Source organism: Rhinopithecus roxellana, chromosome 10 (genome assembly GCF_007565055.1).
Source record: "Rhinopithecus roxellana isolate Shanxi Qingling chromosome 10, ASM756505v1, whole genome shotgun sequence".
Taxonomy (NCBI): domain Eukaryota; kingdom Metazoa; phylum Chordata; class Mammalia; order Primates; family Cercopithecidae; genus Rhinopithecus; species Rhinopithecus roxellana.
Genome location: NC_044558.1, coordinates 24,328,580 through 24,355,859, shown reverse-complemented (window position 1 = coordinate 24,355,859; position 27,280 = coordinate 24,328,580). Strand labels below are relative to the sequence as shown.

At 35.7% G+C, this 27,280-nt stretch overlaps 1 protein-coding gene across 3 annotated transcripts in view; it reads left to right on the top strand.

Annotated features, from left to right (window-relative positions):
• NUP37 (nucleoporin 37) overlaps nt 1-25,073 on the top strand; it is a 46,855-nt gene extending 21,782 nt beyond the window's left edge. For all 3 annotated transcript variants that reach the window (XM_010381292.2, XM_030939642.1, XM_030939641.1), the window contains 5 exons: nt 13,251-13,341; nt 21,698-21,879; nt 22,354-22,404; nt 24,129-24,222; nt 24,795-25,073. In XM_010381292.2, the coding sequence (XP_010379594.1) occupies nt 13,251-13,341; nt 21,698-21,879; nt 22,354-22,404; nt 24,129-24,222; nt 24,795-24,908 (532 nt within the window). In that variant the 3' untranslated portion in view covers nt 24,909-25,073. The remainder of the gene's footprint in view (nt 1-13,250; nt 13,342-21,697; nt 21,880-22,353; nt 22,405-24,128; nt 24,223-24,794) is intronic.
• The last annotated feature ends 2,207 nt before the right edge of the window (nt 25,074-27,280 follow it).

The window sequence follows — 27,280 nt, the reverse complement described above, 5'->3', positions numbered from 1 at the left end:
CCATCTCAAACACACACACACACACACACACACACACACACACACACACACACACACACACATATTGGATCAAATTCTTCAATATTGGACAAGATGAGTAGGAGTAAAATGCAGTTGTCAAATTACTTCACAGATGTTGTATAAGTTAGTGTGTAATAATGAACTATGACTCATCTGCTTCATAAGACTGATGGAAAATTTAGTGTTTTGATAAAATCAGTGGTTTCTACATAAGGTTTTTTTTTTAGATACAATACATTTAACTATTATGTTCTTCTACCTCACCCTCTAATTTAGAACAGATGAGGTAGCTATAACATTTTAATAGTGCCTAAAGGTGGAGAATTTTACAAGTAAAGAACAAGATGAAAAGGAAGAATAGCAGGTGGAAATAAGCTGAGGAGTCAGGAGTGGAATGAGTGCATCAGTCATTGGAAGGGTGTCAGTTGCTTCATTTGCTTTAACAATACTGAGGAAGAGAAAAACTGCTGCTCTGCTGTTTTGCATAATGTTTCATAAAACTCTGCCAAAATCCTTAGTATTTATTAGTACTTATGTACATATAAAACTATTAAATATGTATGAGTTCACATTAGAAGTAAAGCTGCTAGCTACTTTTTAAATTTTTAATCTTCTTAATATAGCTCATCTTTTTAAAGTGATAGAGTCATAGGCCATTATTCTTTATGTACTGTCTGTTAAAATTTTCATGTCAGAGATATGAAAGATTTATATGACATTAAGATTCTAGGGCCCCAGGTACTACAAAATCAAGTTTGTATAGTGACCTGAAGAGTAAATGGAATTGTTTTAAGGTGAAAATTCAATCACTGGAAATAAATAATGGCATTTCAACCCTTTAAAACGTAAGACTGTCCTAATCACAAGCATTTGGAATAATGAAACCTGCAAAGGGGGAAAATGAGTGTCTCTGCAAGCCAAGGAATCACCTCTGAATAGTGAACAAAAGCCAGAGAGACCTAGGATCACACTCAGTATCTATGTTTTTGTTGGTTTGTTTTCTTATGACTCAGTTTTTTTTGTACACTAGCAAAATTATCTAAAAATGTAGGGGACTCACGTAGGGTTAATAACTTTTTATTTTGTCTAATATAAGACTCTTTACTGCCTTCTACCATTATCATTTTATAAAAGAAAGGACATTATTACTCTAAAAAGTAGGAAAGGCATAACTAAAGAGTAAGTCTTTTCATTTAAATAAACTAATTTTTTAAAACCTCACTACATTGCTCCTAAGTTTCTCATTTTGCCAGACTGTGGTTGTTGATATTAGTGTTCAACAAATATTTGCTTTCCTTTCACCCTCCCATGAAAGGAGATTTTCCCACCTGATTGGCCCTACCTTTGTGAATTGTTTAGGCCAATGTAGCATTAACAGGTGTGACACAGCATAAGCTTCAAATGTTTTGCCTGGCTTGACTTGACCTCCTGTGCTCTGTCATTTGCTATAAGATGAGCATGTCCTAGATAGCTACCGATCACAGAATGAGAAACACATGGAGCAGATATGGACCCATATGGCATTATGGAAACAGAGCTTCCCATAGACCCATGTGCAAGAAATGTATGCTTATTTTTGTAAACCACTGAGATTTTCGGGTTGATGCACATCAAAGTATTTTTAGATTTTACAGCTTAGTTCACCAACCAAAAATAAACAACTCTGATTGGTAATTAAAGCCAAACCTCTTAGGCCAAAACCTAAGCAATATAGGTAAGATTTTTTTAAAAAACAGAACACATATAAAAACAAATTTAAAATGAGAAAGAGTAGATAGTATCATACACTCTAATAACAAGAAAAGAAGGAATTCTAAGAGAACATATGTGATAATGTAAGATTCTTATAATATCACTTATATATTCTTACATTATCACATATGTGACAAAAGAGACTATCATATGAGCAGTTCTACAACATGTATTCTGTACTGTAAAGAGCAGACTCAGTGCTTACTTAAAAAAAAATTTAAATAACCTCAATATTTTGATCTATGCATGGTTTGACTTTGACATTTCAAAGAAAGACACGATATTATAATCAGCTAGCAGAATTTTGCCCTAGGAACACTATTTTAAAACAATCTGTCACCTGAATAGGTTCATGAAATGTATGTGTTGTATTGAAAATTGCCAAATTATGAATCAAATAGAATAAAGAGTCATACTGTGAACCAAGGTACCTCTGATAATACAAAATGTTATTATGGAAGACGATAGATGACATTTTATCTAAGATTCCATCTAGTTTTACTAATCTGTGATCTATGCAAGTTTATAAGAAAATTGAGTTCTCATTAAAGTCAGTCTTTATCAGTTCCAACGCTGCCTTTCTAACAAAAGTTTTATAATGCCTACCACACCTTTTTAAATGAAACTCACCAAAAATGTAGCCTTCCAAATATGTAAGTACAGAAAATTGTTATAGTCCCTTAATTTTGTTATGTATTTCTATAAAAGGAAAACCAGTAGAATAATAATGCATTGTGTATAAGCTCAGATACAACTACATATGAAGACATAGTGAGGTAGTCTTTGTTATTCTTTACAACGACATATCACTGGATATCAGAAAAATTGACTGGATATCAGAAAAATTAGATAACACGAAAATGAAAGGCAGAGGCAAGGCAAGTCAAGTTGCACAGTTGCAAGGATTTATGAGTTGTGTAGAGTATAATGTAAATAGTGCCATCTGGAGTTCTACAGTGTCATAGCCCTGAGCAGATCTACAGTTGTAATAGAATGAAATTAAATCTCATAAGAGAAATAGGGAAATACAGGTAATCAAAATAGGAATAACATAGCAAGATAAATCATAGGATGTCAAGTTGGAAAAATAAGGAAAGACAATATTCTTGCAAATCAGCTAGTTTTTATATGTACAGTATCAAAGTAATTCACTGTTATGCCATGGAATGAAATATTAATGAAGATTGCAGAAAATATCTCTTTTGAAATGTCCCTACTTTTTGGGATTTCTAAAGTTCACTCAGTCATTCAAAAGTCATATAAAATGACTAGCATCACTGGCTCTCATGTGCTAAATGTCTGTGGCACCCCAATAATTAGGACAACCAAAAATAGCCCCTTAGTTACTGGACCAACCCCTTGTTGAGGCTCATTGGTTCAGATAATAGTATGTGACCAGGCACTATCCTGAGCATTTTTTATGAATTTACTCATTTAATCCTCAAACACCTTATAGGATAGGTTCTTTTAGTATTCCCCTTTTATAGCAGTCTGTCTCACTAAGTACTGAAGTATACTGTTTCTACTTTAAGGTTCTCTAAGAGATTTTAGTCTTTTGGGGTTATTGAAAAAGCAAATGTTCCTGTTACCTGTCCATTCTGATCAAAATCAAGCATTAGTTATGGCTTCATAAAATTGATAGAATTGTATTTAGAGTCATGTCTATAGAAGTGTTATCTTCTGCTGGTAAAGAATTTATCGTTTTTAAAGATACCTTTGACATCACACTCTAGTACCGATTCTTGAAATGAAGATGTTAGGTTCCTTCTTCATACCACATTAGCCCAGTTATTCAGATAAAGAAGAGGAGAAAATGCAAGCTGCCACAGAGAGCTGCCTGGTATCAGTGATGCCTAAGTAACAGAGGGTTTGACTGCTGCTGAGAAACAGACTTTTCTGGAGGGTAGGGAAAGCTATTCTGGAGTAGGTTACTTTAAACTTTCACTAATAAGGTATTTTGTGGATTCGGCCACGCTTTGCTGCCGTAGAGGACATCACACAGCTTAGAAGAATGCTCTTCTGGTAGTAATAGAAGAGCCTAGAAGAATGCTCTTCTGGTAGTAAAAGAATGCTTTTCTGTGCCGGGCGCGGTGGCTCAAACCTGTAATCCCAGCACTTTGGGAGGCCGAGACGGGCGGATCACGAGGTCAGGAGGTCGAGACCATCCTAGCTAACATGGTGAAACCCCGTCTCTACTAAAAAATACAAAAAATTAGCCGGGCGAGGTGGTGGGCACCTGTAGTCCCAGCTACTCCGGAGGCTGAGGCAGGAGAATGGCGTAAACCCGGGAGGCGGAGCTTGCAGTGAGCTGAGATCTGGCCACTGCACTCCAACCTGGGCGACTGAGCGAGACTCCGTCTCAAAAAAAAAAAAAAAAAAGAATGCTTTTCTGTATGAAAAGTATATATATACTTACTATTTCTGTAAGTATATATATTACAGAAAAAGTAAGTATATATATACTTTTCTTACAGAAAAAGTAAGTGTATATATACTTTTCTTACAGAAAGTATATATATATATATATATATATATATACACACACACAGAAAAGTATATATCTTGATGAAGAAATATGTATCTTTATGAAAAAGGTGCCATTACTGAAACAAAAAGCAAGCGTCTGAGAGATGTGTTTAATAAAAGAAATTCCCAAGTAAAGCATGGAGTTTCTAGTCATTCAGCCTCATATTCTACACCATTTTCTTTATGATCCTTCATCATGTCTACCATATGCAAATGCACTCACATGCATATACATGTATATATAAAAATGTATATGTATACATATATACACAGGTTGATACAAATACTGATGCTTTATGTGTGTGTTTGTATGTGCATATGCACAGAAAAATATAAATACTTATGTTCATAGTTATGACCTAGTGCCATTGAAAGAAGGCTAAAATTATTATGGTATTTGAGAGGTAAAGAAGTGCATATTCATTTAGAAAAAATTATTATCTCTTCCTGCAAAAGAAGGTAAAAGTGTCATTTAAGTATTTAATGGGTTAAGCTTATTATTTTTTAAAACTCACTAATACAGAACATCTCATTTCCAGTCATTGCCAAATAACAGATGTTCTTGTATATTAGAAACAGTACCATTCTGTAAGAACAAGTCAGATCAACAAGTATTTATTAAACACATTTAGTATACCCAATATTTAGTACTTCGGGGGATACAAAAGAAATACAAGACCCAGCACTCACTGTAACTACAAAGGATATCAGTAGTAAATCCCATCCCTCCTCCTCATCCCTCAATAATCTTTTAAAATATTTGGTAAAAGTTTATGGTGAAAGAAAACTGATTTCTAGTAACCAGGGAATTTTTAGTTTAATAAAATATAGGTGTGCATATAATGTTCCATTCACTTTCCCTATAAGCCATGGAATATTTGTAGTTGTCATGTTCTAACTGGGATCACTTTTTAAAAGAATGAGAGAAGGGTGGCTTATAAAAAATAAAGAATAAGATATAGGAATATAACCAAATCACTGTATAAAGGAATACTAAATTACTTAAGCTATTCACTAAGCCAGTAAAATAGTTGTTTGAAAAATGTTACAAGAGGAAAAAGGATTTTTATCAAATTTGTTCAAGCTATGTGTTTTTCATATTACCTCTGTTTATGTACATTTGCAAGTCTTTAAGATCCATAATTAAGGTGAAGTGTTCTTCCTCCACCCCTACCCCAATTGAGATCACAAAATATGCAATGTACTTAATAATATAGTCCTTGTGGGAAACAGCAAAAAGGAAACTGAGAGCCTTCTGAAGGTAGGCCAGTGAAGCATTCTTTGGAAAGTAATCCACATCTAGGAGTGCATAAACCATGCCTGGGTACAAAGTATGATCAGAATAATTTACATGATTTATTATAGTGTTATAGTTAAAATTCAGGAAAAATTCCCTGCTTGTCTTCTAAAACTCACTCTAATTTTTTGTAACATTTTGAATCAAGATCAGTTATTGCATAGTTCTAACAAAAGCCTTGAGAAAGGGATAAAATGGACATTTTGTGTTGAGCGTGGTAATACTTTAGCTCCAGTGATAGAACATAGAGATTGTCTTTAAAAGAACTCTCCAAAAATTATACTAAAACCTGTTTATCACTTTTGCAGACATTTTTAAATTCAATGCAATGAAATAGTGTGTTAATGAAAGACTGTAATAGAGTAGAAGTCAGTAAAGTGATGAAACAGTTTTCTAAAACTTGACATGATCATTTACTGGTAAAATCACTCTCTAGTAGCCAATACTTTGTTCTTTTTTGTATGCCCTTGTAGATGAAATACAAAACAAGTACTTAATAAAATATACCACCAAATCAGTGACTATAGTAATTTAAGCTTGCTTTAGGTGGCCCTCATGTGGTTACAGTAAGTGGATTGTAAAATGGGAATCATATCCATAAACAGTTTCCAGATTTTGAAAGACCATTGATATGAATGATGAAGGAGTACTTTCTCTTATTGATAGCTTTAGTATTCAGCATATAGTCAAATTTTAAGTTGTAAAGTTTATCAAAATTTTTCTTGGATAAAATGAAATGCTAATATTTCCTGGGTAGTGTTACTGTTGCTTGTGTTAAGGCTTATGTTAGTTAAAGAAAAAGCCCTTCTACTCTGAATTCCTTAAAGATGAAATCATTACACATGGTCTATTTGAAAACTAACATATGGTATTTCTTTGCAGTTGAGTTTAATTTTTGAAGTTTATTTTTAAATGTGACAAAATTTCTCAATTTCCATCCTTCAAAAATTTATCTGTCTGTGTAAGTTAAATGAGATGTTAACAATTCTCTGAGACAGCCTCAGTTTCTCACCTCTGTGATAATAAATTGTAGTTTCTGCTCAATTTGTTTACAATTACAAGAAATCAAAATGAAGAAACAGCATATAAATTGATAAGATTTTTACCCTCCCCAAAGCTTTGTGAAGATGTATAATAGATTAAATTTTGTGTGGTATAGTTTATTAGTGTTCTGTATGAAACAGGGCACCTCCTTCCTTCTCTCTCCACCTTCAAAGTACATGCAACCTTTATTATCAACTCTGATTTTGACTTACTGTTTTCAGTTATTGAGGGGTAAGATAATAAGCATGTACAATTATCTCATTTTCGCCCCTTAAATCTTGCTCTGAAGTCAGTAAAACTTCTAATAATAATCTTTTATCATTAGTACTGCTAGTACATTAAAACTACTGCTACAGCTACTACTTGCTCAGTAGTCTCAAGTTTTAAAAAAAAAGAATTAATCTAATCTTATTTTCTAAATATATTTGGACACACATACTGAAAGTACCCTTTACAAAATTCTTACTTCCAACTATCCTGCTATTTTGTTGTCTCCACTTTTAAGGCTTTTGCCTAGCTGTCAAAGTTCTCCATAGTCTCAACCATAAACTGACAAAGTTTATTTACCAACTCTAACCTACCATACCCACTGTAAAGATTTGTCCATCTAATCTCTAGATGTGGGCTTTCAGTTACATGGTTCCCCACCTCTGAACTCCTTTTGCACTTAAAATCAGATATTTTAGCACTTTGCAAAATGTTCCACTTTTCTTTCTAATTGTGTGGTCATTTACTAAGGAAACACACCATGGCTTCCCTACTTTGAATCATCTATAACCTGATTTACTTAGTAAATGATTGATTAGAACTAAGAGAAAATCCTAGTTTTGCTCAGTGAAAAATATGTTTCTTGTCTAAGAACGTTGAGGATGCCTTTCCTGTACCAGTGACGTTGTAAAGTGCCTGCTAGTCCTTATAACTACATCTCTGTATTACTTTGTTCTTTCTTTCTTATTTAATTAATCAATACACAGATTCATGTGATCCAGTCATGTCTTTTAGAAAGATTATGGTTCATATTTTTTGCTTTACCAGTTAGGGCCAAATGGATACAGATGTGTCATTTAATGTCATCCGTTCCTTCTTTTGTGTTGTTAAAAACCATTTGGTAGTAGAAATTCCCTTCTGCAGTGAATTCACTAGCAAACAATGAGCTGCCAAAAATGTTAAAAATGGAGAATGAACAATTAAACAGATTATTACCCAGGAAATTTCCTTTTGAATCCTCAGACAGAACATCTTTCTTTACTAATGTCCATTTAAAAGACCTTTGAGAATATCTAGGATATCCCCAGTATGCCAACACCCAATTTATGGGACCTTTTTATTAATTAAATGGGACAATAACATTTAAATACCATATGGTAGAGATACTTAATGTTCTGCTGAAAAGCACTCGGCCTGAAATGGAGCAATAATTATAGCAATAAAATACTAAAAGTAAAATAATCATAATTCATAATCTTAGATCTGGATAGCTCTCTATCCCATCATTTTACAGCTAAATCTAAGAGTTCTATTTAGGACCACAATGTTAAGAGGGATGGGGATGTTTATATAATTATAGTTCAAATTGGATGAAAACTGTCATTTTATTTCACTTGAGGAGTGATGCTTTATTTACCTAGTTCCCATTTGATTTGATCTGTATTGGCATCTTAATATGGCAGCACATAACTTTGCCATAAAAGCTTTTCCTTTTAAATTTCCCTTGCAAACATTTAAATATGTACATATGTATATTAATATAAATCCTAGGTTTTGTCTAAGGTAATTAAACCTGTTAACATTTATTATGTACTTTTATACTTTGATAAGTGGTCTGTCATCTTTTCATATGCTTGATTATGTGTATTATGAAGGCTGTGGGGTTTTTTTTGGTTTTTGGTTTTTTTTTTGAGACAGTCTCACTCTGTTTCCTGGGCTAGAGTACAGTGGCGAAATCTCAGCTTACTGCAACCTCTGCCTCCCAGATTCAAGCAATTCTCCTGCCTCAGCCTCCCGAGTAGTTGGGATTACAGGCGCCCACCAGCATGCCCAGCTAATTTTTGTATTTTTAGTAGAGACAGGGTTTCACCATATTGGTCAGGCTGGTCTCGAACTCCTGACCTCAGGTGATCTGCCTGCCTCAGCCCCACAAAGTGCTGGAATTACAGGTGTGAGCCACAGCGCCCGGCCGGCTGTGAGCTTTTAAAGCATTTCTCTTTCTGTGATGCACCACTTTCCTGAAAAGTGTGCTTCTGTGGTTATAACTGACTTTGCAATAGTAATAATTTTGGAAATGTTAAAACCTGAATTTTCAGATTTTGAATTTTTTCTTTTATAGTAGAAATCCTGTTGTCTGACGTGGTCTAGACCAAAAGTTTCTTAGATAACAAAAAGTCAATAAACTCAAGAAATCATTTTAAAAGAATGCCTACTGCCTTATTTTAATATACGACCCATGTGTATTAAAAACCATTCGCCAGTCATTAGGCCAGTGCTTTTTCTCTTAGGTTATGAGTCCATTGATTGCCTTGGGACCACTTTTTTGACATGAACCACAACCAAAATACAATGTCTTCAATGAAAATAACACTTAGAAAAGCAGTCTTAATTCAGAATACATCTAGATTTTTATTTTTATTATTTAATCTTTTCAAACTGTCACACATACCTAATTTGAGTGAGGTTTTTTTTTTTCTCTTTTAGAAACTTACCTTTAGTTGGCACTGACTTGGTTTCATTGAAATAGCTTTCACATTCATATTTTGTCAGTTTATATAAGATTATGTAATTACGTTAATAAGCATGGGTCTACATCACATACAACCAGTGGTTTGCTAAGCAAAGAAGCTATATTCCCTCTTCGTACACATATAACAAATGCACATGTGGGCATATTAGAAAATAGCCCTCTCATTCTTGTCACTTCTATAGAGGGAAAAAAAATCTGTCAGAGTCAGTTCAGAGAGATTCTACTGTAGACTGTGTTTACCACATTGTAAAACTTAGGCACATTTGTCCATACATAGATACATGAAAGTAAAATGCAAAAAAAAAGATGAGTTGAGAAATCTACCTTACAAAATAAGACCACTTGAAAAGCTGTACCTATTGCCATTCATACAGATAATTGTTTAAGACTGTTTTTGTCAGAGAATGAGAGAAAGTTTTGACTTTTTCCACTGGTAATTGAATATGAGAGGGGAAAAGGAAATATGAGGTGCAGCCAACTTGGAAAGCTATTTGATGATAACTACCTGCTAAAGTTGAATATATTTGTAAGCTGTGATCCAGCAATTCCATGCCTAGGTATATACCCAGCAAGTGTGTGTGTGTGTATGTGATCGTATGTGGGTATCTATATTCATTAAAAGACATGTGCAAGAAGGCTTATAGCAGCATTCTTGGTGATGACCAAAAATTGGAAACAACCTAAATGTCTGTCAGGAGTAGAATGAATATATACGTTGTTGTGTACTGAATTAATTGAAGAATGTATAAGGCATTAAGAAAAGACAAATTACAACAACATGCAACAAATGGTGGTAAATCTCACAAAACCTAATGATGAGTAAAAGAAGTCAGACCAAGAAAACACGTAACATATGAATATGGACATCATTTTTATGATGTTCAAAAATAGGCAAAAGTAAGCACTAACATTTGAAGTCAGAAGAGTGGGTACCTTTTGTGAGACAGCAAGGAAGTATGACTGGAAAGGGAGCACAAGACAACTTTTGGAGTCTTGGAAATACTCTGTTTCTTGATTTAGGTGCCATTCTTTTTGAGTGTCTTCTCTTCGAATTGTACATTTAAGATTTGTGTACTTTTATTATATATGGTATACTTCAAAAATTTTATCCAAAGAAGTGACTATCTCATGTAAGTAATAGTAACTGGATAAGGTATATAGTAAAGACACAGAAAAATGAGCTGAGCTCCACAAAACGATTTAAGAAGGGCTTAATTAAGGAATCTATCAAAAAGGAAAATAAGACTTAACAACTTAAATTGTCCCATCTGTAGCTAATTTAGTTAGGATAACTAGATTCAGCCCAGTTTGTTGTATTTTACATACTTAGTACTTGGATTGTGTAACCACTAAGAATTATTGAATAAGCATATAATTATAAACCATAAATCATTTTATCCCAATCCCTTGAAAACTAGTCTCATTTTTAAGTCAGGTTTTTGTTTGTTTGTTTTCTTAAATGTCAGGGTTTGTTCAGGATAAAATACTGGTTAAAAATTAGGACGGGCGCGGTGGCTCACGCCTGTAATCCCAGCACTTTGGGAGGCTGAGGCGGGTGGATCACGAGGTCAGGAGATCGAGACCATCCTGGCTAACACGGTGAAATCCCATCTCTACTGAAAATACAAAAAAATTAGCCAGGCGTGGTGGCGGGCACCTGTAGTCTCAGCTACTCCGGAGGCTGAGGCAGGAAAATGGCATGAACCCGGGAGGTGGAGCTTGCAGTGAGCCAAGATCAGGCCACTGCACTCCAGCCTGGGCGACAGAGCAAGACTCCGTCTCAAAAAAAAAAAAAAAAAATTAGGTAAAACTTTGGTTCATTGGACAGGAATACACTTCATTAACTGACCAGTTTTTATTTAATATTTTTATCCATATTTTCTACCTCTTTTGTTTCCTTCATTTGGAAGAAAAAATCATGGAAATATTTTGGAATGTATTTACTCAATTTATATAATAGCCAACAAAACAAATACATATTAGAATAAGATCAAAAGAATGGAGGTTTTAAACCATCCTCTTATGTGACTTGCTGAATTTTCAAGACAAATTCCTACTATTTCAATAATGGTAAAATATATGCTAGCGCAACACTTTATTTTGCAGAAGGCAATAGAGAAGAAATACTTAATCAGTTGCCATAATTAATAATATAATTCATCGTGGGGAGTGAAACACAGTTGCATAAAGCCTTGCTAAATGTGATTTCTCTCTTCAATTAAATTGTAGTTGTTTCTCTTGTATAATAAATACAGATGAAAAGTATTGATTTGGCAAGAGAACAGTATGCTTCTAAATTGTTTAATCATTAAGATAATCATTTTGAAAAACATCTATGTTCGTTTATATGTAACTATGATATTTTAATATTCAGGGACCCAATAATTTCTACCAGGAAGAAGAGTATTTGAAGTAATGTGTTTTGGCACAGAATAGTAGCATTGTCCAATGTATATTCTGCTTTCTGTGAAATAAATTTTTGCCTACACGTTGAAAATAAATTCCTGAAATTGGCTAAACCTGTTTTATTGGTCTCTAATGAGATATGAACTATAAAACCTAGAAGAAAAATTCCAATGAATGAGTTCAGTTCTTTTTTTATTGTTGGTTTTTTGCTGTTGCTGTTGTTGTTTTGAGACAGGGTCTCTGTCACCCAGGCTAGAGTGCAGAGGTGCAAACGTGGCACACTGCAGCCTCCACCTCCTGTGCTCAAGCAATCCTCCCACGTCAGCCTGCCATTTCAGCCTCCCAAGTAATAGCTGGGGCTACAGGTGTGCACTACTGCGCCTGGCCAATTCTTGTGTGTTTTGTAGAGACGAAGTTTCACTGTATTTGCCAGGCTGGTCTTGAACTCCTGGGCTCAAGTGATCCTTCTGTCTCAGCCTCCCAAAGTGCTGGGGTTACAGGCATGAGCCATGTTACTCAGTCAAGTTCAGTTCTTAAGGATCAGAATTATATGTGCACTTTGCCAGCCTCCCACCGACTTCTGTCACCTGCTGTACTCTGTGCCACACTCTGTGCCAGTGCAAGGTAACAGTGGCTGAGTATGGAGAATGAGCAGTGGGTGAGGGATAGCATTCTCACAACATAGTGCCATGACTGAGGTTTCTGAGTCTTGATCTCCCTCTGCGATGGTAAAGCAATTGAAGTGGAGAGCCATGTTGGTGAGTAACCTGTTCCTTATTACTGTGAATTTGTTACTATTGAGGAAAGAGAGAACAGCAAGAACCAAATGCCTCTTCTTTCAACCCAGCTTTAATCGTCAACCATGGCCAGCTTGGGGAGAGAAAACTGAAAAAATAAGCCAAATTACAAAAGGTATAAATAGGAAGTAGCCACTGGGTTGGAATCCTAAAGGTAGAAGGAATAAACAATATGGAAGATGGCCATGTTGCTACATTTACATAACTTCATATTAGCTTCTTTGTATGTTGTTTTGAAAATAAAAATACTCAGCGTGCATGTGTGTGTGTTTGTAAGCACTTCAGTAGTAATTATCGTCAATTGAAATGACTACTGAGGTAGTCAACCTGATTAGTGACCTAGAAACCTCAAGATTTTGCCCACAAAATAAAGAGTATGCAAATAATTTAATTTGATTACCATGTAACAGTGTTGCTGTGATAGATGAATGAGAGGGAAAATGTGTGTTACTCTTTTGTCCATGATTGAGTATGGTATAATTTAAATTCTTCATACTACTTTCATATTATTTAAAAGTGGTATTATAATTTTCTTTAAAAGATATACATTAAATTCAAATGTCTGTCTTATAATCTGTAGTTAATACCTTTGAATAAATTCATGGAAATTTAATTTTTTAGTAATGATATATCAAGAACAATTAACATTATACTGTTATTCTTCTATTAGGATTTGGAACTTGGAAGGCGTGCAAACAGCTCATTTTGTTCTACATTCTCCTGGCATGAGTGTATGCTGGCATCCTGAGGAGACTTTTAAGGTTATTGTTTATAATTTAACTCTCTTATCAAATTGAAAAGACATATAGAGATATAAGACATCACATACATCGAGGAGAAAGATCAATGATTTTTCCCATCTCAGAGAGTACTAATCAGCACAAATGCATTTGGATTGTACTAATCAGCAAAAACGTATTTGGGTCAGTCTAGAAACCTGTACTGTAGAAGTTTCTCTATAATTGTTAAGATTTTTATTTGGCAGCCATCATCCATAATTGGCATTTATTCAAACTACACTTTTCCTGACCTTTAGTGGATTTCATTGTAAAAACTGGTGTTCCAACAATCTAGTAGCAGTAGGCAGGGATTTTTTTTGTTTTGGTTTTTCTTTTGTTTTTGCTTTTGTTTTTTTAAACAGGGTCTCTGTCACCCACGTTGGAGTGCAGTGGTGTGATCTTGGCTCATTGCAGCCTCTGCCTCCCAGACTCAAGCAATCCTCTCACCTCAGCCTCCCAAGTGGCTGGGACTATAGGCACGTACCACCACACCTGGCTAATTTTTTTGTATTTTTGGTAGGGCTGGGGTTTTGCCATGTTACCCAGGGTGCTCTCAAACTCCTGAGCTCAGATGATCCACTCACATCAGCCTCACAAAGTGCTGGGACTACAGGCATGAGCCACCATACCTGGCCAGTAGGCAGTTTTTTTTTTTTTTTTTTAAGTTACATCATCCACCCTTGTGAGCCCTAGTGTGAACAAACATTAGTGGACGAAGGCAAATTTGTCTTAGCTACAGTAGTGTTCAATTCCTATTCAAGATAGAGCTTTCTAAAATACTAAAAATATACTACAAGTTCTTATTATCAACTACCCTTGATGCTGATTCATTGGGAAGATAGGAGCCATTAAACAAGAATTTTCTCATTTGCCAGTATCTTCTCTTCATCATCACTGTAGTTATTTTGTATGTTTCCCTAGAATCTGAGAAGTTACTACAGTCATCTTTCTTAAAGTTAATTCTTCATCTGTTCTCTAAAGTTCATGGCAGTTCTTTAGACTCCCACAGTCCTCTAATGTCTTCATACTTCTTTTTTTTTTTTTTTTTTTTGAGACAGAGCCTGGCTGTCACCCATGCTGGAGTGCAGTGGCACAACCAACTGACCTTTAATCTGGTAGTTACCAAGCATGGCCAACTTGGGACCATGCTGGATATTTCATTTCCAGTAACTCTAGCATTCGTCATTCACTGCAACCTTCGTGTTCCGGACTCAGGTGATCCTCCCGTCTCAGCCTCCCGAGGTGCTGGGACTACAGGCATGCACCACTACACCCAGCTAATTTTTGTATTTTTTGTAGAGACAGAGTTTTACCATGTTACCCAAGCTGGTTTCAAACTCCTTGTCTCAAGCGATCTGCCCTCCTCAGCCTCCCAAATTGCTGGGACTACAGTTGTGAGCCACCACACTGGCCATCTTTATGCTTGTTCTCTGTCGACTCTGTTCTGTCCTCAAGTTTGCATGAGAAGATAAGTTTCACTAATCATAACAAGCACGTAGTGCTTAAATATGACAGGTCCATAGTCAGCATTTCATTATGTTAGCTTATTTAGTCCTCATGGTAACATGAGATAGGCACTGTGATTATCCCCATTTTACAGTTAAGGAAACTAAGGTGCAGAGAAATTAAATAAATTATCCAAGGTCACACAGCTAGTAAGTGGAAGAATTGGCATTTGAACTCATGCCTCCCAGCTCCATAGATCTTACTCTTAAAAATTCCCTTTTTCTACCTCCCCTTTAAATTTTAAACTATCTTCATCACACCTTTTATTTCTAAATGTTTGAATCCATCACTTGTACCTTTTAACTTCATTTCTTCTTTTCCCATCCTTTGGTCTAACACCGTAATCTCAGTCAGTCTCCACTATTCTCTCAGAAGGTACCAGGGGTATTTTCAACACATCCCATGGCCTTTTCCTTCATTCTTATTCTCCAGCCAGTGTTTTACACTGCTGATCACCTCCTTCTTGAAATGCTAGTTTGATTTTTAAAGCCACATTATCTGAGTCCTTTTGAGCAACTTTGCATATATATTCCCTTTTTCTTTATACTCTGCCAACTTTTCTTTCACCATATATTTGTGAATTGCTTCCAGAGTTAATTCTCACTGCACCGTACCCTTTATTGTAATAGGGAATAAAAGAATGAATAAAGTCCCTGCTCTTAAGTTGTATACTGATGTATAAGGGAGAAAAACATGTAAATACAGCAACACAAATAAGTTTTAGAATAAAAAAATCTATTAAGTAGAATGATGACATAAAGAAGGATTAACCAAATCTTCTCACAGCTTTCACAGAGGAGATAATCCCCAGACTGGGTGTAAGTGTGTTCTCTGAACCCTGGGATTTCATGGAAATTTGTTTCAGGCCCATTGAGTCTTTTCATCAGTAGAATTATTCTCTGCATATGTGCATGAGTGAAATGTTCTAACTTATTAAATTGATAGGTTTATTTCTGAGTCCAGTTCCTAAATTTTGTTTTCTTGGGGAGCCTACATTGCTCCCCAAGAGCAGTCTACTTAAATTAAAACACAGTCTACTTAAATTAAAACACAGTCTACTTAAATTAAAACACAGTCACAGTTTCTACCAAAATGTTAATATCACCACATATAACTACAATAAACTGCTTTGTAAAAACTATGACCTGCATGACAAATGAGAACATTTATTACAACTTCTATCCCAAAACTTACATCTTAATGCTTAATTTCTTGCTGTTATTTTTATCTCTTTCTTCCATATGCTTTAATTTCTGTTTTTCTCCTACTTATCACTGAAATTTCACCTTACCCCATCTCCTTTCTTTTATGATGTTTCCATGACTTCAGAATGTTTGAAAGTCCCTGTTCTAAATCACATAAACTCAGAATCCTAAAATCACCTGTAATTCCTTCTTTCCCTATACACAAACTATTCCAGGTCTTTTAATTTTTCCTTCATTTTTACTAACTCTAGCATTCTTCTCTTCATTAAGGTGCATTCTCCCACTTTCTGTTCTCACGTAACTCATCAAGTTACGCCAGTAACTTGCCAAGCCTTAGCTTGTTTCTAAAGTCTGTGGCTCTTTACTCTTTGATTCTTCTTGCCTACTGGACTAAGAGTCTTAGAATATCAGTTTCATCCTATCACTGCTAAACTCAGACACCTGGAATACAGAGAAGTGGTTAAGAGTGTGGATTCTTCAGTTAACTGCCTGGAGTCAGATCCCAGTTTCACCACTTACTAGCTATGTGATCTCTGACAAGTTACTTAAACTTTCTCTTACTATCTTCACTTCATCTTATAAAATGGATTTATAAGATCAAATGTGCTAACGTGTAAAATCCTTTAAAAAGCACATAGTAAGCACTCAGTCAATTTTAGCTACTGGTCATTGTTGATACTATCATTGCAGTGGTAACAAGCCCAATTGCTTTCAGTGCTCTGCCATTCGTTTTCAGTGCTCTACAATCGTTTCAGTGCTCTGCAAGCCCAGAATTGTTGGCCTCTTATGTTTGGCCTTGATGAAAATAAGGCAGCTAGAGAAGAGAGAGATGAGTTCTTGATTACCTATCTCATAGAATGCTTATGAAAATCCCAAGAGATATAAACCACAAAAAAAACCATAAAATCAGGAAAACACAAAACAAATGGCTAGAATTTAATAGTAAAATATACAAAAGTCAAGAGACCTCCAAAAACTAAGCTCCCAAATCCAATAAGCCTCAATAGGAGCTAGGATTTCAATGCATACTAATAACAGGACCAAGGATTTAGGATGTCACAGGATCAAATAATTGGATCTGAGGACATCTCAGTCTCTGCCCTAAGAAAAAAGAGGTTAAAGAGTAGCTAAATGTGACCGGGAGCAGTGGCTCACGCCAGTAATCCCAACACTTTGGGAGTCCGAGACAAGTGGATCACTTGAGCTCAGTAGTTGGAGACCAGCCTGGGCAACATGGTGAAACCTCATCTCTACTAAAAATGCAAACATTAGCGAGGTGTGGTGGTGCTCGACTGTAGCCTCAGCTACTCTGGAGGCTCAGGTGGGAGGATTGCTCATGCCAGGGAGGTCAAGGGTGCAGTGAGCACTTCAGCCTGGGCAACAGAAAGAGACTCTATCTCAAAAAAAAAAAAAAAAAAAAAATGGCTACATGAAATAGATTTAACAACCAACATTTGTTGAATGCTTTCTATTTGCCAGGAACTGTACTAAGTACTTGACATGTATTCTCATTTAATCCCCACAAAACACTACAGGGACAGTACTAGTATTCTATTTTGTAGATGAGAAAACCAAAGCACCAAAAGGTAAAGCATTTTGCCCAAGGTCACACAGTGACAGATTTGAACTCAGTCTGGTTCAAATATGACAATGTTGTATGCCACTTAAAGTATTTCCCCCTTGGAAATTCACAGTGCATGGTGTTGTTTATAGTTCTGAAAATTCCTAAAGGAAAAATTCCCCATGTGCCATTTTTAGATTCAGCTACTCCCAAACTCACTTAATTTTTCTACCCTATCTGTTCTTTCACCCAAAAAAAGATTTATTGTCATAATTGAGCACAGTTATACAGACAGTAAATAACAAAAATTTTGTGTTAGAAGTGAGTTTTTAATTTGACTTTAACCTGTAATAGCCAGTGTTTGTTGAGTGCCTGCTTTATGCCAAAACAGTTCTAAGTGCTTTATATTTACTAACTCCTGCCATTCTCCCAATAGTCCTATCAAGTAGATACTCTTATTAGCCCCTTCTTAGTGATAAGAACCTGAAACACAGAAAGGTAAGCAGTTGTCCAAGATCTTACAGCTCCTGAAGGCAGAGCTGGGCCCCATCCAGGCAGTCTGGCTATAGAGGCTGCACACCTGCTTACCATGCTTTACTGCCCCTAGTACCTTCGGACCAGGCTCAGGTAGTCTTAGCCCTTCCATAGTCCATAAGTTATACCTGAAATTCGCAAGATCTTTCAAGTCACTCTCAAAATATCAAATATTTTTACTAGGTCCTGGTAAATCTTCCTCATTCTCTTACCTTTTCTGATCCTTCCCCACTCCAGACCATAGCACACTAGACCACTCACCAGTCTTCAGCAGCCTAGCCTTGTAGCAAGGAACATGTGTGCACTGTAGTTAAACAGACCTGGATTCAAATCCAGGCTCCATCATGGGCTAGGGTTGATACCTTGAACAAGTCACATGAATCACTTTGAGCCTCAGTCTCATCTGAAAAATGGGATTAACGATAGTAATTTCCTCCTACAGTGGCTTAGGGGATTAAATAAAGCAGACATGTAAAGCTCTTACCTCAGTGTTGTACTTGTTTTTGTTGTATGTTTGTCATTGACTTCATTGTATTTATTGTTAGTAGCATTAGTGTTATCTTAACATTTGCCTGTTCTTAAAGAATCATTTTTGTTTTCTGTTTGTTTTGTTTTTGAGGCAGGGTCTCACTCTGTGGCCCAGGCCGGAGGCAGCGGGACAATCATAGTTCACTGCAGTTTCTATTTCCCAGGCCCAAGTGATCCTCCTGCCTCAGCCTCCTGAGTGTCTGGGACTACAAGCACTTGCCACCTCGCCTGGCTAATAAGAATAATTTCAAATTCCACTTCTTCTAAGACTACTGTAATTCCAAACCTTGTCTATATTCTGGAATAATTCCTTTTTGTACTCTAGAGCATTTTGCCTTAAATTATTGTCCGATTTTTTCATAATTCTCTTTTCTAGATAGAAAGTTTCTTGAGATCAAGGATTATATCCTTTATCTTTGACTTCTGTTGGAATTAATATAGTGTTTTGTGTATGTTTGTATATAGTATATCTTCATTATTCACAGATTTTGCATTTTTTAATTTCCCTCCTCACTAAACTTTATTTGTAACCCCAAAATCAATACTGATAGCACTTCCTTAGTCGCAGACATACGCAGGGAGCACAGAACAACAAAAAGTTTGAGTCAGCTTATGTGCACTTGCTCAGCTTAGGTTGAACAAGGTGAACTCTGGCTTCTTATTTTAGCTTTCATACTGTAAATAGGTGTCTTTTCCTCATCAGTTTAGTGCCACATTTTTAACATTTTTGTACTTTTTGTGGGTAATTTTACTGTGTAAAATTTTGCTGTGTAAAATCATCCCCAAGCACAGTAATGTAGTGCTGTCCAGTGTTCTAAGTGCAAGAAGGCTGTGATGTGCCTTATGAAGAAAATAAATGTGTTAGGTAAGGTTTGTTTAGGCATGAGTTATAGCGCTGTTCATGGTGAGGTTTATATTAATGAATCAGTATATATTAAGATATCTCTTTAAAAAGAAACACAGTTTTTAAAAGCTACATATTGATCAGTCGTCAAAAAGGTTGTGACCACAGGCTGGCAGGGAACCTAACTGTGTATTTCCCTAATGGTTCGGTATTCACTAATTGAGTGTTTGCAGCAACTTTATAACAACAAACTACCCTGAATAATTGACTATCCGTATATGTGTATAAAATAGATGCTCAGTAAAAGCCTGTTAGATGAATAGTAGAATAAATGATGTTTTATGTGTTTAGGAAAGTACAAAAGTACATTCTTAAAGAACAATCACATTTTAGCGATACAGTAACTTTTTGACTCTGATATAATTATCCTCCATTTTACAGATAGGAAAGCTAACTCCAGGTTACTCAACAGATTAAATGGTACAGCTCAGGATTTTTGATGCCAAATCCCACATTCTTACCAATCTACCATTACTACTTTACACCCTCAAGGATTTTTCAACTTAATAGAACCAGAATTAAAAGAACACTGTTTAAAAGTAAGAACTTGACAGAGATGTAGAGAGTGGAAAAGCATTTTATTCAGGCATCAACTACTCATGCACTTAGATACTTACAGCAATCTCATACCTTATCTCCCACGAATGGGTGTACCAATGCCATGCTTCCTTGAGATTAAGAAAAATTTTTTCACATTTTATTGTTTTGTAAAATTGGAATTTACATTATAATTAATTTGTGCATTTGACAAAGTATTTCACACATAAAACTTATAAATGTATTAAACATCTTAAGTCAATGGTATCTTAGAATAAAGGAAGTAGTGAAGTAATAGCTACTATTTTTTTGAGTGGGTGGCTACTATTTGTCAAGCATTACATTGAGGTACTTTACACACATTACTATTTAATAATCACAGCAATCCTGTAGCCATTCTTATCCTCCCATCTCCATTTTAGAAATGAGAAAGCTGCCAGTCACATGGCAGTCACTCAGCTTATAAGTGAAGGAAGCGGCCTGTCTGTGCTCTTTAACTCTGCTGCCCGGCCTTCCATTCTAGAAACAAACTTGAGTTGCTTAAGTATGCGTAACACATAAATGTCTGTCTCTCTTGAGAGATACATACTTAGGTATTCTTTCTAGACAACATAACTAACATACTTAAAAGTAACTTTTCCCAGAAGGAATTGTTAAATTGATCTCTTCTTAGTGACCATACATCATCACTTAAAATTCTACCAAATCTCGAACCTTCTTTTAAAAAAAAAAAAAAAAAAAAAATGGAGTTTCGCTCTTGTTGCCCCGGCTGGAGTGCTGTGGCGCAATCTCGGCTCACTGCAACCTCTGCCTCCCGGGTTCAAGCAGTTCTCCTGCCTCAGCCTCCTTAGTATGTAGGATTACAGACTCGTGCCACCACACCCAGCTTTTTTTTTTTTTTTAGTGTAGGCGGGGTTTCACCATGTTGGCCAGGCTGATCTCAAACTCCTGACCTCAAGTGATCTGCCTGCCTCAGCCTCCCAAAGTGCTGGGATTATAGGTGTGAGCCACCACACCCAGCCAAATCTTAAATCATTTATCCTGCCAGTTTTCTCTAAGGTTTTTTATATTCTCTGGAGATTTTTACATAGCCTCTTACTTCCTTTATATTTGATCTGCCATCTGTAATATAGGTTGAGGATCCTTATCTGACATTCTTGGAACTAGAAGAGTTTCAGATTTTAGAATTTTTTGCATTTTGTAATATTTGCATATACATGAGAAATCTTGGGAATGGGACCCAAGTCTTGATATTCACTTATATTTCATGTATACCTTATACACATGACCTGAAGATAATTTTATATAACTTTTTAAAATAATTTTGTGCATGAAACAAAGTTTGTGTTAAGTGCTTATATGTGGAATTTTTCACTTGTGGCATCATGTTGGCACTCAAAAAGTTTTAGTTTTTGGAGCATTGCAGATTTTCAGATGAGGAATGCTCAACCTGTATATTGCAAGTATTTACATTTTACCGTACAACAGTGAATCTCTGCTTACACTTCAGGTATAGTTAGTGAGTTAAGTGATTGAGTTTCTTTTTATTTTTCTGTCTTACAGCTAATGGTTGCAGAGAAGAATGGAACAATCCGATTTTATGATCTTTTGGCCCAACAGGCTATTTTATCTCTTGAATCAGAACAAGTGCCATTAATGTCAGCACACTGGTGCTTAAAAAACACCTTCAAAGTTGGAGCCGTTGCAGGAAATGATTGGTTAATTTGGGATATTACTCGGTCCAGGTACTTTCTTGATATGTTTGTCTATTACAAAAAAAAAACAGGCAGTAACTGTTGCTAAATGATCCACTCGTCCATCCTGTTATACCTGAGACTACACTGTCAAGCGAAAACAAGTCTCTCCTATAGAAGGCCAGAGCTATGGATTTTTATATAACATAAAGTTGCTATCCAGATTTACTCTGGGAGTAACCCAGAAAGGACAGTGCAAAAGAGGAAATCTTGGATCTGTGCAATGTTTACTTATATTGGAAAATAAGAAAAACACCGACCCTGTTGCATGATGGTTCCCTGCAGTGGTTCTAAGTCATGTCTTTATTGTATTTCATCTGTTTTAAGTGATTGCTTGTTTAGGATTTATTATAGTTTAAACACATTGGACATTCTGTCCTATAAAGAGAAAATACTGTTTAAACCTTAAGTTCACCCACTTGAGTCTAACACATAATTCATAAAATGCAAAATATTATCTTTTAGTTATCCTCAAAATAAGAGACCTGTTCACATGGATCGAGCCTGCTTATTCAGGTAATGTACCATTTTTGTCAGAGCTGTGATTTGATCGTTTGACGTTGTGCTGTGCCACCACTGGGATACTTTTGTAGTTCTCTTCACTGAGTTTTTTTTTTTTCCCCTGATTGTTTTATAAGTGGTTATTTTACTTTCCCAACTAAGTCATCGATTGTGTCTTTTGGTCTAGACAAGGAGTTGATTAGGTTTTCCAAATATTTTCTTTACACAGAAAAACATGTAACCACTCCACCACTACCACCCCAACAATTTGGAATATATTATGCTTCCTGATTGTTCTGTGCTGTTAAGGATGTAAATGTAGGGGAGCCCATGCTCATGTATATAAACTTTATTATTGTGTGTTAAATGAAACCATGCTAGATAGTGTATCTCTGCAACGTGTTTTTGCTTTTCACTTAAATTAACATACATGTCTACCTTGTTCTTTTTATAATACTCCATTGTATCGTGTGGTCATTAAGCTATTATTTCTGCTTTTTAAGGGACAGCAAAACCAAATGAGAGACTAAAACCAGTGAAATTTTATTATATGCTATATTCCAATATATTGGGGATATAAAATATCCCCAATGAAGTTGTAGAACTTAGAGATACCATTATTGAGAAGAAAATACATTCGACTAAATGTAAGAATGCCATGGATCATAAGATATATCCTGACTTCAGAGATGTGTGAACAAATATACACCAATGAGCAAGTGTACATCAATTTTAAAATCAATGAGCTATGGTACTTATAAGTCTAGAGGAGGTAATCTCGGGGCTTGTTTAGCAGCTCATCACTGTCATCAAGAGCTCAGACCCCTTTCATCCTTTCCCTCTGCTATTCTCAATGGCAAGGATTTGGGACTTGTTGCTTCATAGCTTCTCATAGCTATGAGAGTTCCAGGCATAAGAGATGTACTCCATTTGCCGAACAATTAAACAAAAAAAAGTAAGAAGAGAAGAAGGAACCCTATCCTTTTATGGGAGGTTGCTATGACTGCCTTAAACTAATTATGTCTAATCCCCTAGGGTTGGACACACTGTGCCCTGAACAAAGTTGGGGTTCAGTTAACATGGAAAATGGGCAGAATGGCTGTCGTATTTGATGCCTTATTTGTGTCTTATACCACACTGTTACCCCTTTGGTTGTGAAAAAAAGGATTGTATTAACCTTGTGTAACTTTGGAACTTAATGAAATGACACAAAATAAGCACTTCATAAATACTAAAAGTATGAGAAAATATTAATGGAATATTTTCCTCAAATTCCCAGTCTAATTGTAAAGACATATTAACAAATTTAGGATTATTAAAATCACTGGTTTTATACAAAAAGAAACCTGTTTCTGGCTAGGTGCTATGGCTCACACCTATAATCCCAGCACTTCAGGAGACCAAGGCAGGAGGATCACTTGAGGCCAGGCCTTTGAGATCTACCTGGGCAAGATAGCAAGACCCGATTGCTACAAAAAAAAAAAAAAAAAATTAAAACTTACCTGGGCATCGTGGTACACACCTGTAGTCCCAACTACTAGGGAGGCTAAGGTGGAAAGATCACCTGAGCCCAGGAATTTGAGGCTACAGTGAGTTTTGTTAGCACTTCTGCACTCCAGCCTGGGTGACAGAGCAAGACCCTGTCTCTTAAAAAAAAGAAAAAGAAAAAACCCGCTTCGGAAAAGCTTGTCGTTATCTATAGGATACGATACTTAATTTTATGCTTCCTTGTTTCATAGGTGGTCCACAATTAGTGAAAATCTGTTTGCAACCACTGGTTATCCTGGCAAAATGGCAAGCCAGTTTCAAATTCATCATTTAGGACACCCTCAGGTAATGTGGAAATGTTTTGTAACATATGTGCTTTTCTTAATTTGTGTTTTTGACTTTTCCACTCATAGCCCCAAATTTGTAATTTGTTAACTAAAGACATTTCTGTTTGTTATCTACTTAAATTGCAAGAAAAGGTGGTTCATTTGTTTTTGTTTTTTATGTGTGTGTGTTTTGTTTTGTTTTTTGGTTTTTGTTTTTTGTTTTTTTTTTTTTTGATGTTTGCATTACCAGTGACGACAGGTTTTTTTGGCCAATATTCATGTAAGAAGCTTTTTATTTCTTCTGTCACTTTTATGTTTTCTTCTTTATTTAAATACGTTAATTTTGCTTGTTTGGTTGGTGTACACTGCAAAAATGGAGTCTGGATTGTACCAGTTATTCATACATGGATTGTATCCCATGTTCCAGCTGCATATCAATAATGTGTATTTCACCTGTAAGGGAGCATATTCTTAAATTTTGTTTCTGCTACAAAGATAAATTATCAATGCATTTTGTATTTTTGCAAGTCATTTTTATTTATTAATTTTGGGGACTTACTGTGCTTCTTTAATTCTTCACATATTTTATAGCCCATCCTCATGGGTTCTGTAGCCGTTGGATCTGGCCTGTCCTGGCATCGAACTCTTCCTCTGTGTGTAATTGGAGGAGACCACAAGCTGTTGTTTTGGGTGACTGAAGTATAAAGTTTTCTCTGTACCTTAGATTCACAAACTTTGTATTTTTAGTACATATTTTGAAGAATTTCTATAGTACATATTTTGAAGAATTTTTATATCAAATATACCATATACTTTAGAAAATGTCTCAGTTGCTTTTATTAAATAAAATGTGAATGATTTTAAAAATTATTTTTCTACTCTGTTTTGTGTGGGTGTGTATATATATATATATATTTTGTTTTTAATAATCTTATAAAATCATATATTGACTCAGCAACTGACCTCCAGAGAAGAGATGACCAAGGAAAAATAATGCTTTTGAGTTTATCAGAAAAGGAGTATTTAAAGTGTACCTGTTTTCTGTACTTTGAGTGTATGCTGTTTTTCTAATTCTCAGGGACACATTTATCAAAAGAGAAAAAAAGGCCAGGTGCAACGGTTCACACTTACAATCCCAACTCTTTGGGAGGCCGAAGGGAGTGGATCACTTGAGGGCAGGAGTTCGAGACCAACCTGGCCAACATGGTGAAACCCTATCTCTACTAAAAAAATAAAAATAAAAAAATTAGCCAAGCATGGTTTGGAAGACTGAGGCAGGAGAATCACTAGAACCTGGAAGGCAGAGGTTACAGTGAGCCAAGATCGTGCCACTTCACTGCAGCCTAGGCAACAGAGCAAGACTATCTCAAAAGAAAACAAATCAAAGGAGAAAAAAATATCTTAGGGTACTCAGGAAGTGGTTGTTGAGTGTGTGTGTATATATACATACGTGTGTGTGTGTGTATGTATACTCAATGTAAAATATGGTTTTCAGTTTCTTAAATATGTAATTGATTATATTACTTAACCCTGTTTATTATATGCAGATTCCTTTGGACTAGGTGTTTTAACAGTCTTAGAACATCTGGTATATGGGATAAAAATGACTTCTAGTGTATACCTTTAACAGCCTCCTTTTTATGAATCTTCACTGTTCTTACCAAGAAACAAGTGTTTTTGAGATGGGACCTATTGGCAATGGAACTGTGTTCACCCTGTCAAAGATCATTAAAATCAACATTATCTAAGACAGCTGTATCACATTTTTGGGATACATCATGGTACAATCAGAAGCATATAAAATTATGGTTCTGCTTGTCAGTCACATACAGAATTCAATACATTTTGACGAACTGCCCATTCGTGCAAGTTAATACCTTCTTTGAAGCTTCAATTCCTCTTGTAAAGTACCGATAGAAATCATTGTTTTGTGGAGTTGCTGTGAAGATTAAATAAAGGTGAATGAAAATACCTAGTATGTGTCTGTCACACGGTTCAGAGATGTATAGAAATTATTTATTTCAGAGATGAGTAGGTTTTATTTTTGAGGTTTTAGAGATTTATGTTTAATGCCAGTAAATATTTTTTACTGCACTTCTATTCGTAAGGTGTCTTAAAATAATTATAGAATCAAGAACATGATATTTTTAAGAGATAGGAGAATGTTCCAGGTAATTAAAAGAAAGAATTCAGTGAAATTTTATAATATGTAGATGTTTGGGTTCAACTTTTACATGCTTTAAAGTACAGATGAAAAATTTCATAGCAATTTCCTAGTCAATTTTTTAATACAGTTAAATATTATAACCAAATGATATAAATGGTTTTGTTTACCCCTTCATAATAAGATTTTGAACTAACAAAGTAAAAAGCAAAGAGCAAGGAATTTTGACATGGTTCTCTTTAAGAGTCTCTGTGATGGGGCAAGGATTCCTAAAAGCATCAGGATAGCCAAAGGGCTATCAATAGTGACTCTTACAAGAATTTGTCATTTCAGGATGTGTCCAAGAAATAAAAAAGTCACCTCTAAGGCCAGTGTATTCAAAAATTGTTGTCATATACTTAGAAAAATTGATGTATGAAGTGGGTGGGTTTTATTTAGGGATGGAAATTAGGGAGATGATTATGTTGGGCTTGGGTGTATAAGAAATGGATTCTCTGGAATAAGGGTTTAACTAAAATATAAAAGTTGTCTGATAAAATTACCCAGTAGGGCTGGGCGTGGTGGCTCATGCCTGTAATCCCAACACTTCGGGAGGCCGAGGCGGGCAGATCACTTGAGGTCAGAAGTTCAAAACCGCCCTGGCCAACATGGTGAAACCTCTACTGAAAATACAAAAACAAAATTAGCCAGACGTGGTGGTGCATGCCTGTAATCCCAGCTACTTGGGAGGCTGAGGCAGGAGAATTGCTTGAACCCTGGAGGCAGATGTGGTGGTGAGCCGAGATCACACCACTGCACTCTAGCCTGGGTGACAGAGCGAGACTCCATCTCAAAAAAAAAAAAAAAAAAAAAAATACCCAATAGAACTTCTGTCTTTTAGTAGGGGAAGCAGTGTTGGAAAAAGAAACTCATG